General features: G+C 43.8%; 1 protein-coding gene across 5 annotated transcripts in view; it reads left to right on the top strand.

Moving 5' to 3' along the window:
* The first annotated feature begins 624 nt into the window (after positions 1-624).
* DCDC2 (doublecortin domain containing 2) overlaps positions 625-13,553 on the top strand; it is a 254,672-nt gene continuing 241,743 nt past the window's right edge. For 4 of the 5 annotated variants that reach the window (XM_040353799.1, XM_040353798.1, XM_040353797.1 and 1 more), the window contains exons 1-2: positions 999-1,090; positions 1,428-1,765. In XM_040353799.1, the coding sequence (XP_040209733.1) occupies positions 1,452-1,765 (314 nt within the window). In that variant the 5' untranslated portion in view covers positions 999-1,090; positions 1,428-1,451. Of the gene's footprint in view, positions 716-998; positions 1,091-1,427; positions 1,766-13,553 lie in introns of those variants that run through there. The other variant, XM_040353796.1, reaches the window with a different exon arrangement.

The following is a 13,553-nucleotide window of genomic DNA, read 5'->3' as shown; positions in this document are numbered from 1 at the left end:
GCGCCGAGTTTTGAATACTGCGCCAGCATATACCGAGCGCAGTACACTCGGGCAGGCTCGGCAACTGTCGCGTTCACGTCCTGTACGTCCAGGACGTGACCGCGGAAGAAGCCGAGACTGGCCGACTATACCCGAGTGTACTGCGCTCGGTATATGTCGGCGCAGTATTCAAAACTCGGCGCGGGAAAGCGGGTATCGGCGTATATCGCGCACCCACGATTTTGCCCTGATATTCAGGGCAAAAAAGTGCGCGATATACGCCGATAAATACGGTAGTTGTGACATGACGCTATTTGTATATACAAGACATCGCTTGTATATCAAGGCAACATTTATTAAAACATTTTGCTTGTCTTGCAAAACGCTCTCAAACCAAGTTACTCTCAAACCAAGGTTTTACTGCAGTCGTTTTCTTCTGTTGCATGAATAGACTGGGATTGATCAGTGTTTTATTCATGTTATTTGCAGCACCGTTATGAGACTTCCATTCTTTTTTTTTGATGGTTTGATGCTCTCCGGGCGAAGAGAAAATCCTGAGATCAAATCCCAGCAACAAAAAAGGCTGCCTGGGCACATGGCAAGAAGGGGCGTGTCAAGATGCACACACCATGTGATCAGTGTCAAGGAGGTTACCATGGATACCAGATGAAGCTTCAGAAAACAGAAATGCTGCTGCAGGACATTTAATCCTGAGTGATCTGGAGAGCAGGGGAAGGTATTTGTTATGATGGGTGTATGGAATGTTGTGTGGTCGGGGCGATGATCAGGGGGGGGTTGTGGAGGTGTGTAAGGCAGGGAATGAAGACTGGTCCTCCTGCATTATTCATGGGAGATGTCAGTGTGCACACAGCTAGCAGGTGTGGTCAGGAGGGAGGAGGAGGGCAGGGAGGGCAGAGCAGCAGGTGTGGTCAGGAGGGAGGAGGAGGGCAGGGAGGGCAGAGCAGCAGGTGTGGTCAGGAGGGGGGCAGGGAGGGCAGAGCAGCAGGTGTGGTCAGGAGGGAGGGCAGAGCAGCAGGTGCCAGCGGTCCCCCTTGCAGCATTGCTCAGTCCTCACATTGGCTGTGACAGCAGCACTTATTAGCAGAGAGAGGTGTGTGGGCTGCATAGAATCACAAGGATTGATGGGCTTCTAAAATAGCTTTGATTGACACGAAAGAACACATGTAGACACATCCACATAGATATCACTATCTGAGATCTACAGATCAGGCATTGAATAGACCGGTAACACGCTTGGTAGGTATTGTTAGGATAGAATACGTACAGAGCGACAGGTACACAGTAATTATATATGAGAAGACAATAGGAGACGGATACCAAAAGTCACACACTAACACTAGGTAGTTGCTAATACCCTGTAAGAAGGTACAGTACTGCAAGCAGCCATTTCTTCAAGTGACTGACTCTGGACTTCTATCACTTTTCAGGGAGAGCCAGCCAGTGCGTGGAGTATGCAGCCGACTCTAACTGCAGGGGGCGGCGGGCGATCCTTAGCCCCCCTCGCCCAACAACCCGCTGTCAAAGCGGTACACGTTTACAGAAATGGAGACCCCTATTATCGTGGCCGCCGAATGCTGATCCATGAGAAGAGGGTTGGCACCTTTGAGGTCTTCCTGAAGGATGTCACAGGCGGAGTGCAAGCCCCCTTTGGTGCCGTAAGGAACCTTTACACTCCAAGATATGGGCACAGGGTTACGTCTCTGGAGGATCTTCAACCAGGAGAATGCTATGTGGCAGGAGGACGGGAAAGTTTTAAAAAGTTGGAGTAAGTGGAAATATTTTATTAGACTTTTTTTATTGCAAATGTACTAAGTTATGTGAATTTAAAATAACCATTGTTATCATGTTCCTGATCACAATTTCCTATCATGTTCCTGATCCTGGTTTCCTATCATGTTCCTAATCCCGATTTCTTATTATGTTCCTGGTCCCAATTCCCCATCATGTCCATGATCCCAATTTCATATCATGTTCCTGATCCCAATTTCCTATCATGTCCCTGTTCCCAATTTCCTATCATGTCCCTGTTCCCAATTTCCTATCATGTCCCTGTTCCCAATTTCCTATCATATCTCTGTTCCCAATTTTCTATCATGTCCCTGTTCCCAATTTCCTATCATATCTCTGTTCCCAATTTCCTATCATGTCCCTGTTCCCAATTTCCTACCATGTCTCTGTTCCCAATTTCCTATCATGTCCCTGTTCCCAATTTCCTATCATGTCCCTGTTCCCAATTTCCTATCATGTCCCTGAACCCAATTTCCTATCATGTCCCTGTTCCCAATTTCCTATCATATCCCTGTTCCCAATTTCCTATCATGTCCCTGTTCCCAATTTCCTATCATGTCCCTGAACCCAATTTCCTATCATACCCCTGTTCCCAATTTCCTATCATGTCCCTGTTCCCAATTTCCTATCATATCCCTGTTCCCAATTTCCTATCATATCCCTGATCGCAATTTCCTATCATATCCCTGTTCCCAATTTCCTATCATATCCCTGTTCCCAATTTCCTACCATGTTCCTGATCCCAATTTCCCATCATGCCCCTTTCCTAATTCCCCATCAGAATCCTGATACAATTTCTCATCATGTTCCTGATCCCAGTTTCCTATGTTGTCCCTGATCCCAATTTCCCATGATATCCCTGTTCCCAATTTCCTATCATGTTCCTAATCCCGGTTTCTTATCATGTTCCTGGTCCCAATTTCCCATCATGCCCCTTTCCTAATTCCCCATCAGAATCCTGATACAATTTCTCATCATGTTCCTGATCCCAGTTTCCTATGTTGTCCCTGATCCCAATTTCCCATGATATCCCTGTTCCCAATTTCCTATCATGTTCCTAATCCCGGTTTCTTATCATGTTCCTGGTCCCAATTTCCCATCATGCTCCCTATCCCAATTCCCTATCATGTTCCTGATACAATTTCTCATCATATCCCTTATCCCAATTTCCTATCATGTCCCTGTTCCCAATTTCCTATCATGTTCCTAATCCCGGTTTCTTATCATGTTCCTGGTCCCAATTCCCCATCATGTCCCTGATCCCAATTTCATATCATGTTCCTGATCCAAATTTCCTATCTTGTCCCTGTTCCCAATTTCCTATCATATCCCTGTTCCCAATTTCCTATCATATCTCTGTTCCAAATTTCCTATCATGTCCCTGTTCCCAATTTCCTATCATGTCCCTGATCCCTATTTCCTATCATATCCCTGTTCCCAATTGCCTATCATGTCCCTGATCCCAATTTCCTATCATATCCCTGTTCCCAATTGCCTATCATGTCCCTGATCCCAATTTCCTATCATATCCCTGTTCCCAATTTCCTATTATGTCCCTGATCACAATTTCCTATCATATCCCTGTTCCCAATTTCCTATCATGTTGCTGTTCCCAATTTCCTATCATGTCCCTGATCCCAATTTCCTTTCATATCCCTGTTCCCAATTTCCTATCATATATCTGTTCCCAATTTCCTATCTTGTCCCTGTTCCCAATTTCCTATCATGTCTCTGATCCAAATTTCCTATCATATCCCTGTTCCCAATTTCCTATCATGTCCCTGTTCCCAATTTCCTATCATGTCCCTGATCCCTATTTCCTATCATGTTCCTGATTCCAATTTCCCATCCTGCCCCTTTCCTAATTCCCCATCATAATCCTGATACAATTTCTCATCATGTTCCTGATCCCAATTTCCTATCTTGTCCCTGATCCCAATTTCCTATCATATCCCTGTTCCCAATTTCCTATCATGTTCCTGATTCCAATTTCCCATCCTGCCCCTTTCCTAATTCCCCATCATAATCCTGATACAATTTCTCATCATGTTCCTGATCCCAATTTCCTATCTTGTCCCTGATCCCAATTTCCCATGATATCCCTGTTCCCAATTTCCTATCATGTTCCTAATCCCGGTTTCTTATCATATCCCTGTTCCCAATTTCCTATCATGTTCCTAATCCCTATTTCTTATCATGTTCCTGGTCCCAATTCCCCATCATGTCCCTGATCCCAATTCCCCATCATGTCCCGGATCCCAATTTCCTATCATGTCCCTGATGTCAATTTCCTATCATGTCCCTGTTCCCAATTTCATATCATGTCCCTGTTCCCAATTTCCTATTATGTCCCTGATCCCAATTTCTTATCATATCCCTGTTCCCAATTTCCTATTATGTTCCTGATCCCAATTTCCCATCATGCCCCCTTTCCCAATTCCACTTAATGATCCTGACTCAATTTCTCATATCCCTGATCCCAATTTCCTATCACGTTCCCGATCCCTATTCCCTACCCTGTCCCTGATCCCAATTTCCTATCACGTTCCCGATCCCTACCCTGTCCCTGATCCCAATTTCCTATCACGTTCCCGATCCCTATTCCCTACCCTGTCCCTGATCCCAATTTCCTATCACGTTCCCGATCCCTATTCCCTACCCTGTCCCTGATCCCAATTTCCCATCCTATCTTATTTCTGTGATCAGGGTTGAGTTGATTCATGATTTGCTCACCTCTAGTTGTAAGTTAATGTGCTCATGGGGAAACTAATATAGACTTGCATAGGATTTCACAAAACAAAGTTAGAATGCAGTGCCAGCTCCCAGCTAGGAGGTTTTTAGCTGCACTGAAAGTCACTTCTGATTCGACTTGTTATTCCAAAAATTATGGAATATGGAAACATTAATTACTGCAAAACAAAAAGTATCCCGGTAACGAGCTGTGACGTCATTTACAGTATAGATCAGCCAGGGTTCCCCCAGAGGTTGCCTGGAGTTATGGCTGACCTCCCATGTGATGGTCATGGGACAATGCATTTGGCAAAGTCAGCAGCAGCATTACATTAATGACCTTTTTAGATGTCTGACCATAGTGACATTCTGACCAACATTGTAAGGCTAGATTCACACTATTGCGAATTGGATGCGGTTTCTCCCCATCCAATTCGCAATAGCAGGAAGTTGTGACCGGCTCTCTATGGAGCCGCTTCACATATCAGCGGTGCGAATTTGCACAGGAGCCCTGTGTGACTTTTGGTCTGTTTCAGGTCCGAATTCATCCAAAAATTTGGGCTGAAACGGGGAAAAGGACGCACCGGATCTCTTTTGAGAGACGCATGCGAAGATAGTGTTCTTCCTACTGACCACAAATATTATGAGGGTATTTTTGCCAATTTGAAATTGGTTTAGGTAAGGGTTCCCAAGGCCTGCCATTTTCTTTAGGGGTTACTCTGGGATAAAAGGGTTGAGAAAGTCCAGTATAGAGCGTAAAATCGGATTTTGAAATGTTATGCCGCGTACACACGATCATTTTTCGGCATGGAAAAAACATAGTTTTTCAAAAACGTCATTTAAAATGATCGTGTGTGGGCTACACATCATTTTTCAGGTTCTGAAAAACGACAAATTTTTTTTCCGAACATGCTGCATTTTTTAACGTCGTTTTAAACGATGTCGTTTTTCGGGTTGTAAAAAATGATCGTGTGTGGGCTAAAACAACGTAAAAAACCCGCGCATGCTCAGAAGCAAGTTATGAGACGGGAGCGCTCGTTCTGGTAAAACTACCATTCATAATGGAGTAAGCACATTCATCACGCTGTAACAGACAGAAAAGCGTAAATCGTCTTTTACTAACACGGAATCAGCTAAAGCAGCCCCAAGGGTGGCGTCATTCGCATGGAACTTCCCCTTTATAGTGCCGTCGTACGTGTTGTACGTCACCGCGCTTTGTTAGAGCATTTTTTAAAAACGATGGTGTGTAGGCAAGGCCGTTTTAATGATGAAGTTGAGAACAGTGGCGTCACTAGGGTTGGTGTCACCCAGTGCGGTAAAACATGGTGTCACCCCCCCCCCCCCCCTCTGTCTAGGCTGCCCAGCACCACTAAATGATAGTATAGGGCAGTATAGTGGCAGGCTAGGGTAGTATAGAGTTGTATAGTGGCAGGTTGGTGTAGTGGGGTGGTATAGGACAGGTTAAGGTGGTATAGGGCATGTTGGGGTGATATAGGGTAGTTTGGGGTGGTATAGGGCAAGTTAGGGTTGCATAGGGCAGGTTGGGGTGGTATAGGGCAAGTTAGGGTGGTACAGGGCAGGTTGGGGTGGTATAGTGCAAGTTAGGGTGGCATAGGGCAAGTTGGGATGGCATGGGAAAGGTTGTGGTGGTACAGGGCAAGTTAGGGTGGCATTGGGCAGGTTGGGGTGGTATAGGGCAAGTTATGGTGGCATAGGGCAGATTGGGGTGGTACAGGGCAAGTTGGGGTGGCATGGGAAAGTTTGGGGTGGTACAGGGCCGGCTGGGGTGGTACAGGGCAGGCTGGGGTGGCACAGAGCAGGCTGGGGTGGTACAGGGCAGGCTGGGATTGCACAGGGCAGGCTGGGCATGTCAGCTAAAAAAAACAAAAAAAAAAACGGGATGGTGTCACCCCTCTATCGGGTGTCACCCGGTGCGGACCGCAGCCCCCGCACCCCGCTAGCAACGCCTCTCGTTTTTTGGACATGCTGAAACACAACGTATTTTTTTTTTCATGCTGAAAAATGATCGTGTGTACGCGGCATTAGATCAACAAGGTGCATAAAAGGCTAGCCTACCTTATACAACCTTTTTAGACTGTATTCAGCCAGTTAGACGCTCATTTTACCTTGATGATAAATGTCATGGATCTGACAGATCAAAATCTTACTTTGTGTGGTTACTTTAATTGATTTGTTTTTAGCAGTCGATTATTGTAGCATTTGGACAGCAGTGGCACTTATCTTTTCTGCCTTATTTCTGCAATATAATCATTTTTAATCCATCCATGGGCATTTTTGCATGTTTGTAAATTCTTCCAGCCATGCTTAGAAAATTGGCTATTGTTGTTGTGTAGTAATAAAGTAATAATATAGTAGTAATATAATAATAATAATAATATGCATTGTAATATAGTGCAACAATATAACACAAATTCTTTTTTTTATTAGGTTTAAGACAAACCAACAAACAGAAAAACATACAAAAAAAAACACCAGACAACCTGGTCATAAACGTTAGGCAATACACTCAAACAGAAAAATAAACTGACATCAGTGCAAAATATAAAGTAGGCACAGTGGTAAAAGGATCAGGTATAATACCTGGATATAGCAAAAGCGGAGGTCTAGACATTAGAGATTCGTGAGGCAATATAACACAAATTCTAATGCCGCGTACACACGACCGTTTTTCGGGTTGTAAAAAAATAAGTTTTTGTTTAATTTCATTAAAAACAATTGTGTGTGGGGTCCAGAGCATTTTTCACGATGTAAAAAATGGGCATTAAAAATTTCGAACATGCTCTAATTTTTCACAACATTTTTAACATCGTAAAAAATGGTTGTGTGTGGGCTTTAACGACGTGAAAAAAACGTGCATGCTCAGAAGCAAGTTATAAGACGGGAGTGCTCATTCTGGTAAAACTAGCGTTCGTAATGGAGTAAGCACATTCATCACGCTGTAACAGACAGAAAAGCGCGAATCGTCTTTTACTAACACGAAATCAGTAAAAGCAGCCCCAAGGGTGGCGCCATCCGAATGGAACTTCCCCTTTATAGTGCCCGGTTACGTGTTGTACGTCACCATGCTTTGCTAGAGCATTTTTTTTTCACGATCGGGTGTGGTCAAGGCCATTTTGACGAGCGCATGCTCATCGTACGCGATGACGTCACCGCATTTTTTCCTTTCAAGAGAACTGCGGTTCTTTTGAAAGGTCAGTGTGTACACTCGGGCGGCAAGAGATTCTTGCCCGTGTTTACAGGGCCTTATGTCGCGTACACACAACCGTTTTTCGGGTTGTAAAACATGTAATTTTTAATGGTCTAGAAAAAACAATGTTTTTTTTTCAACCCGAAAAATGGTCGTGTGTACGCGGCATAAGGCCATGTACACACGGGCAAGAATCTCGTCAGGAAAAAAACGTTGTTTTCCCTGACGAGATTCTTGGCAAGAATCTCTTGCCGCCCGAGTGTACACACTGACCTTTCAAAAGAACCGCAGTTCTCTTGAAAGGAAAGAACGTGGTGACGTCATCGCGTACGACGAGCATACGCTCGTCACATTCGATGCCGTCGCCGCCATCTTGCTTCACCCTACCTATGCCGTGGAAGCTACCGTGCATGCGTCAAAGTCATTTCGAGCATGCGCGGGTTTCCACAGCGTCAGGTAAGTATACACACTCTCGGGTTTCTCGTCGGGAAACAGGCCGACAAGAATCTGGACGAGAAAAAAGAGCGCAGGTTCTCTTTTTTTCTCGTCGAGATTCTGGCCAGATTTCCTGAGAGAAACCTGAATGCCTCGTACACACGAACGGTAATCTTGGCAAGAAGCAGTTTTCTTGCTGGTTTTTGCCGAAAACAAACCTTGTGTACGAGCTGTTTATGGACAGCACAACTTGTTTCCTACGTGATGTACGACAACAAAAAAGTGCTTTGTTGTCGATTCCTTAATAGTTACGTTTTATTGTGGAAATACATTGCCATACCTTTTTGTTTTGTTTTATTATTTTCAAATCTTTATTGGTATTTACTTTTTGTAGGTTTACATTTATTGCACTACAAGTTGCAGTGCAACTTGAAAACTTCTAAAAACGATCAGTAATTTTTAAAATGTATGTAAAAAAAGTGTTACTTTGGTTCAGTTCACATCTAGGCGTTTTTTTGGGCGTTTTTCTGCTCTAGGCCTCCGCTCTACGCCCAATAAGATAAATCCTGTTCACATCTGAGCGTTTTGTGACCAATCACAGCTGATCATCGTGTGAATCAGGAAGTGCCGGTAAATAGCTTTCCTCGGTTGGCGCTTACAGAGAGAGCCGATCGGCGGCTCTCCCTGTCAGAGGGGGGTTCAGTGCTGATAATCAGCACATTGATTATCAGCACAACCCCATAAGATGTGCCACCACATCTGCCAAAAAGGTGCCCATCAGGCGCTAGTCAGTGCGCCTTCAAAAAACAGCTGTAGGTGCCCACCACAGTGACAATTAGTGCCCACCACAGTGGCAATCAGTGCCTTACAGTAACGCCTCATCAGAACCTCATCAGTACCTCATCATCAGTGCTGCCCATCAGTGCCACCTGTCAGTGCCAATCAATACCACCTATCAGTGCCAATCAGTGCCCATCACAGACGCTTATAAGTGCCGCCTATCAGTGCTGCATATCAGTTCTGCCTATTGGAGCCCATCAGTGCTGCATATCAGTGCCAACTCATCAGTGCCCATAGGTGGCGCCTCATTAGCGCCCATCTGTGCCATCTCGTCAGTGAAGAAGAAAACTTTTTTTTTTTTTTAAATGTTGTTATTTTTTAGTTTGTGTTTAGCAAAAAAAAGAAAAAACCCAGTGGTGATGAAATACCACCAAAAGAAAGCTCTATTTGTGGGAAGAAAATTATAAAAATGTAGTTTGGGTACAGTGTTCCATGACCGCGCAATTGCCATTCAAAGTGCGACAGCGCTGAAATCTGAAACTTGTCCTGGGCAGGAAGGAGCGAATGTGCTTGGTATTGAAGTGGTTAAAAAGGAAAAAAATATGTTGGACGCTTCTGACTTCTTCCATGTTGTAACATCAGGTCAAATTTTGAAAACAATAAATAAATATATAAAAATGGTGAAGCAACGGTGCGACTTGTCATTCGATTTGTGAGTTGAAAGTCGCACGACGAGCCACACCCTATTTGTGCCTATGCAACCATTCAAATCGGTGTGACTCCGACTTGCACTGGTTTTTGAAAAAGGTTCCTTCATTATTTTTGGCGATTTCATGTGCGACTGGCATAGACACCTGTGCAGGAAGTGGCACAGATGTTGACAAGCCGAACATGAAAACGCACTGACCGGTGGCTTTAAAATTGCGTTCAAGTAGTGCGATTCAAAGCTACATTCAGTGTGAATCGGGGGGGAAATGAACTATTTTGTTCAAATGAGTCAACTTTCAGATCCCACCTATCATTATTCTTTGCAGCATAAAAAAGGCCAAAAGAAAACATTGCTATTGTATGTTGTGTGAAATTCTGGTCACAAGGACCAGAGAAATGCACCTGGAATGGACCTGGAGTGCGTTTTTTTTGGTGTGAACCAGCCCTTATTAATTTATGTAAAATCTTTATTCTGAGGGCCAGTACACACCATAGAAACGCAGTCCGGAAATGTTCCAGATGATTTTCTGCATGCGTGTTTTCGATGAATTCATTCCGGTGTGTTTTTGATGCATTATTGATGCGTCTTTGATGCAGTTCAGTGTAGTGTAGGAAAAATAAGCACATGTGTGTTCCAGTGCGTTTTTGATGCGTTTTACAGCGTTCCAGTGCAGGAAAAATGCAGCATGTTCTACTTTTTTTCTGGAACTGGAATGCACTGGAACTGCAAGCACTGGTGTGAACTATGCCATTGAAAACCATATAACCTACCTTCTATGCGTTTTTGATGCAGATAAAAAACGCACTGGACTGCATGTGGGGTGAACTGACGCTAAGGGAAAATTAATCTGTTGCTGTAAATGCCAAAAACTTGTTCGCAATTTGGCTCTGTTAAGCCTCATACACATGATCGGATTTTCCGAAGGGAATTGTGTGATGACAGGCTGTTTTTTCGTGAACAAATGTGGGATTGCAGGCTTTAAAATTTTTCGCCAACAAATGTGTGTTGTCGGATCATCCAATCGTATACACAAGTCCGTCGGACAAAACTCCAAAGTCCAAACACGCATTTTCAGAACCAATGCTCACCAAACACGACATTAGCAGAAGGTGCCCAAAGGGTGGCGCTAAGAAGCTGAAAAAACACATTGTTTTGTGTTTGTTGGCCAACAATTGTGTGCCGTTTGGTATGCAAGACAAATTCCTGGCCAATGCTCTTCGGACAAAAGTCCTACGTGGAAAATCTGATTGTGTGTACGAGGCTTGAGTCAAGTCCATTTAAATCTTGCCCCCCCAGACTCACAATGCTGTGGTCCAATCATGCGCGAGACCCACAGCTGGGCTCTTAACTAGATGCCAACCAGCCGCCGCTGTTCTATGGCGGCAAGTTGGCTCTCCTGCGCGAGAGCCCGTAGCTCTACGTCGGCCCGTTCGCTCCTGACTCCCGCGTGCAAGCCCGGCGGTCGCGATCACCGCCGGGCACCCGCAATCGCTCGTTACAGAGCGAGAACCGGGAGCTGTGTGTGTAAACACACAGCTCCCGGTCCTGTCAGGGGAAAAATGCCTGACCGTCTGTTCATACAATGTATGAACAGCGATCAGTCATTTCCCCTAGTGAGGCCACCCCCCCTACAGTTAGAACACACCCAGGGAACATACTTAACCCCTTCCCCGCCCCCTAGTGTTTACCCCTTCCCTGCCAGTGGCATTTTTATAGTAATCAATGCATTTTTATAGCACTGATCGCTATAAAAATGCCAATGGTCCCAAAAATGTGTCAAAAGTGTCCGAAGTGTCCGCTGTATTGTCGCAGTACCGAAAAAAAATCGCTGATCTCCTCCATTACTAGTAAAAAAAACTACCCCCTATTTTGTAAACGCTATAACTTTTGTGCAAACCAATCAATGAACGGTTATTGAGATTTTTTTGACGAAAAATATGTAGAAGAATACGTATCGTCCTAAACTGAGGAAACATTTTTTTTTTTATATATATATTTGGGGGATATTTATTATGATAAAAAGTAAAAAATATTCATTTTTTTCAAAATTGTCGCTCTATTTTTGTTTATAGCGCAAAAACTAAAAATCGCAGAGGTGATCAAATACCACCAAAAGAAAGCTCTATTTGTGGGGAAAAAGGACGCCAATTTTGTTTGGGAGCCACGTCGCACGACCGCACAATTGTCAGTTAAAGCAAAGCAGTGCCGAATTGTAAAAACCCCTTGGGTCATTTAGCAGCATATTGGTCCGGTCCTTAAGTGGTTAAGCCTCAAACACACAATCGGATTTTCATTTAAATCTTGCCCCCCCCCCCCCCCAGACTCACAATGCTGTGGTTCAATCGTGCGCGCGACCCACGGCTGGGCTCTTAAATGGGATGTATCTATATGTCCCTGTGCCCAGCCGTGCCATTCTGCCAACGTATATCGTAAGTGGTTAAGGATTGGTAAACTGCAATATATTACATGTTTGTTTTTACAACGTGTCTGCAGTTTGCAGTCCGGTGCGGTTTTGTTCACCGGTTCAGTTGCGATTCAGGTATACATTTTTACTCAAAATCGCAAACATATTGTGAATGTATATGATAACTTATTGTACCCCCCTATGCTGTTTTATAGGCCAAACTGCTTAGAAAACTCTTTATTTTTTACCTGGCACCTGCTGAGACCTGAATGCTGACATTGTATGGTCTCTCCATTTAGGTAAAGCTGCTGATTGTCTGGCTTTGTCTGAACATCACACTTTGACAGATACAAACACTGCAAAGGAGAGTGTAGAGCAGATAGACATCCATTGTTAGTGAAGGGGGGAGGGGAGAAGAGAACTAGTAATACTTGATAGGTTCAGTTTGGGAAGTGGTTCCTTTGTTCCTGGTGCTCTTATTTTTAATTAAAGTGGTTGTAAACTCCAATTGATTAATTCTACCTATAGGTAAGTCTATAATAGGGCTTACCTGTAGGTAATGTAAATATCTCCTAAACATGCGCCGTTTAAGAGACATTTACTGTATATGCAGCCGATGACGTCATCGGCGTACCACTGTGTGGTGACCAGTCGCACCTGCGCTGCGCGCATGCGTGGGAGTGAAGTCACGCGGCTCTGGCCAGTCACACAGGGCTTCGTTTGCAGGTAAGTTTCACATAAAGTGCTAGTATAATTATGCCTTTGCTTTGCAAGTCAGAAAAAAAGCCATCAGTTTGCTTCCTCTTTAACCACTTCCATACTGGGCACTTACGCCCCTTCCTGCCCAAGCCAATTTTCAGCTTTCAGCACTGTCGCACTTTGAATGACAATTGCGCGGTCGTGCTACACTGTACCCAAACAATTTTTTTTATCATTTTGTTCCCACAAATAGAGCTTTCTTTTGGTGGTATTTGATCACCTCTGCGGTTTTTATTTTTTGCGCTATAAACAAAAGAAGAGTGACAATTTAAAAAAAAAAAACTATTTTTTACTTTTTTATTTAATAAATATCACAATTTAAAAAAAAAAAACGTTTTTTTTTCCTCAGTTTAGGCCGATATGTATTCTTCTACATATTTTTGGTAAAAAAAATTGCAATGATCATATATTGATTGGTTTGCGCAAAAGTTATAGCGTTTACAAAATAGCTGATAGATTTATGGCATTTTTATTTTATAAATTTTTTTACTAGTATTGGCGGCGATTTGCGATTTTTTTTACTGTCACCGTGACATTGCGGCGAACACATCGGACACTTTTGACACGTTTTTGGCGCCATTCACATTTATACAGCGATTAATGCGATAAATATGCACTAATTACTGTATAAATGTGACTGGCATTCAAGGGGTTAACACTAGGGGGTGAGGGAGGGGTTAATATGTATCCCTAAATTGTGTTTTAACTGTGGGGAAAGGGGGGTGACTGGGGGAGGTGAC

This window comes from Rana temporaria, chromosome 5 (assembly GCF_905171775.1).
Source record: "Rana temporaria chromosome 5, aRanTem1.1, whole genome shotgun sequence".
Lineage (NCBI taxonomy): Eukaryota > Metazoa > Chordata > Amphibia > Anura > Ranidae > Rana > Rana temporaria.
Note: the sequence above shows the minus strand (reverse complement) of the source record. Positions and strands in the feature narration are given on the sequence as shown.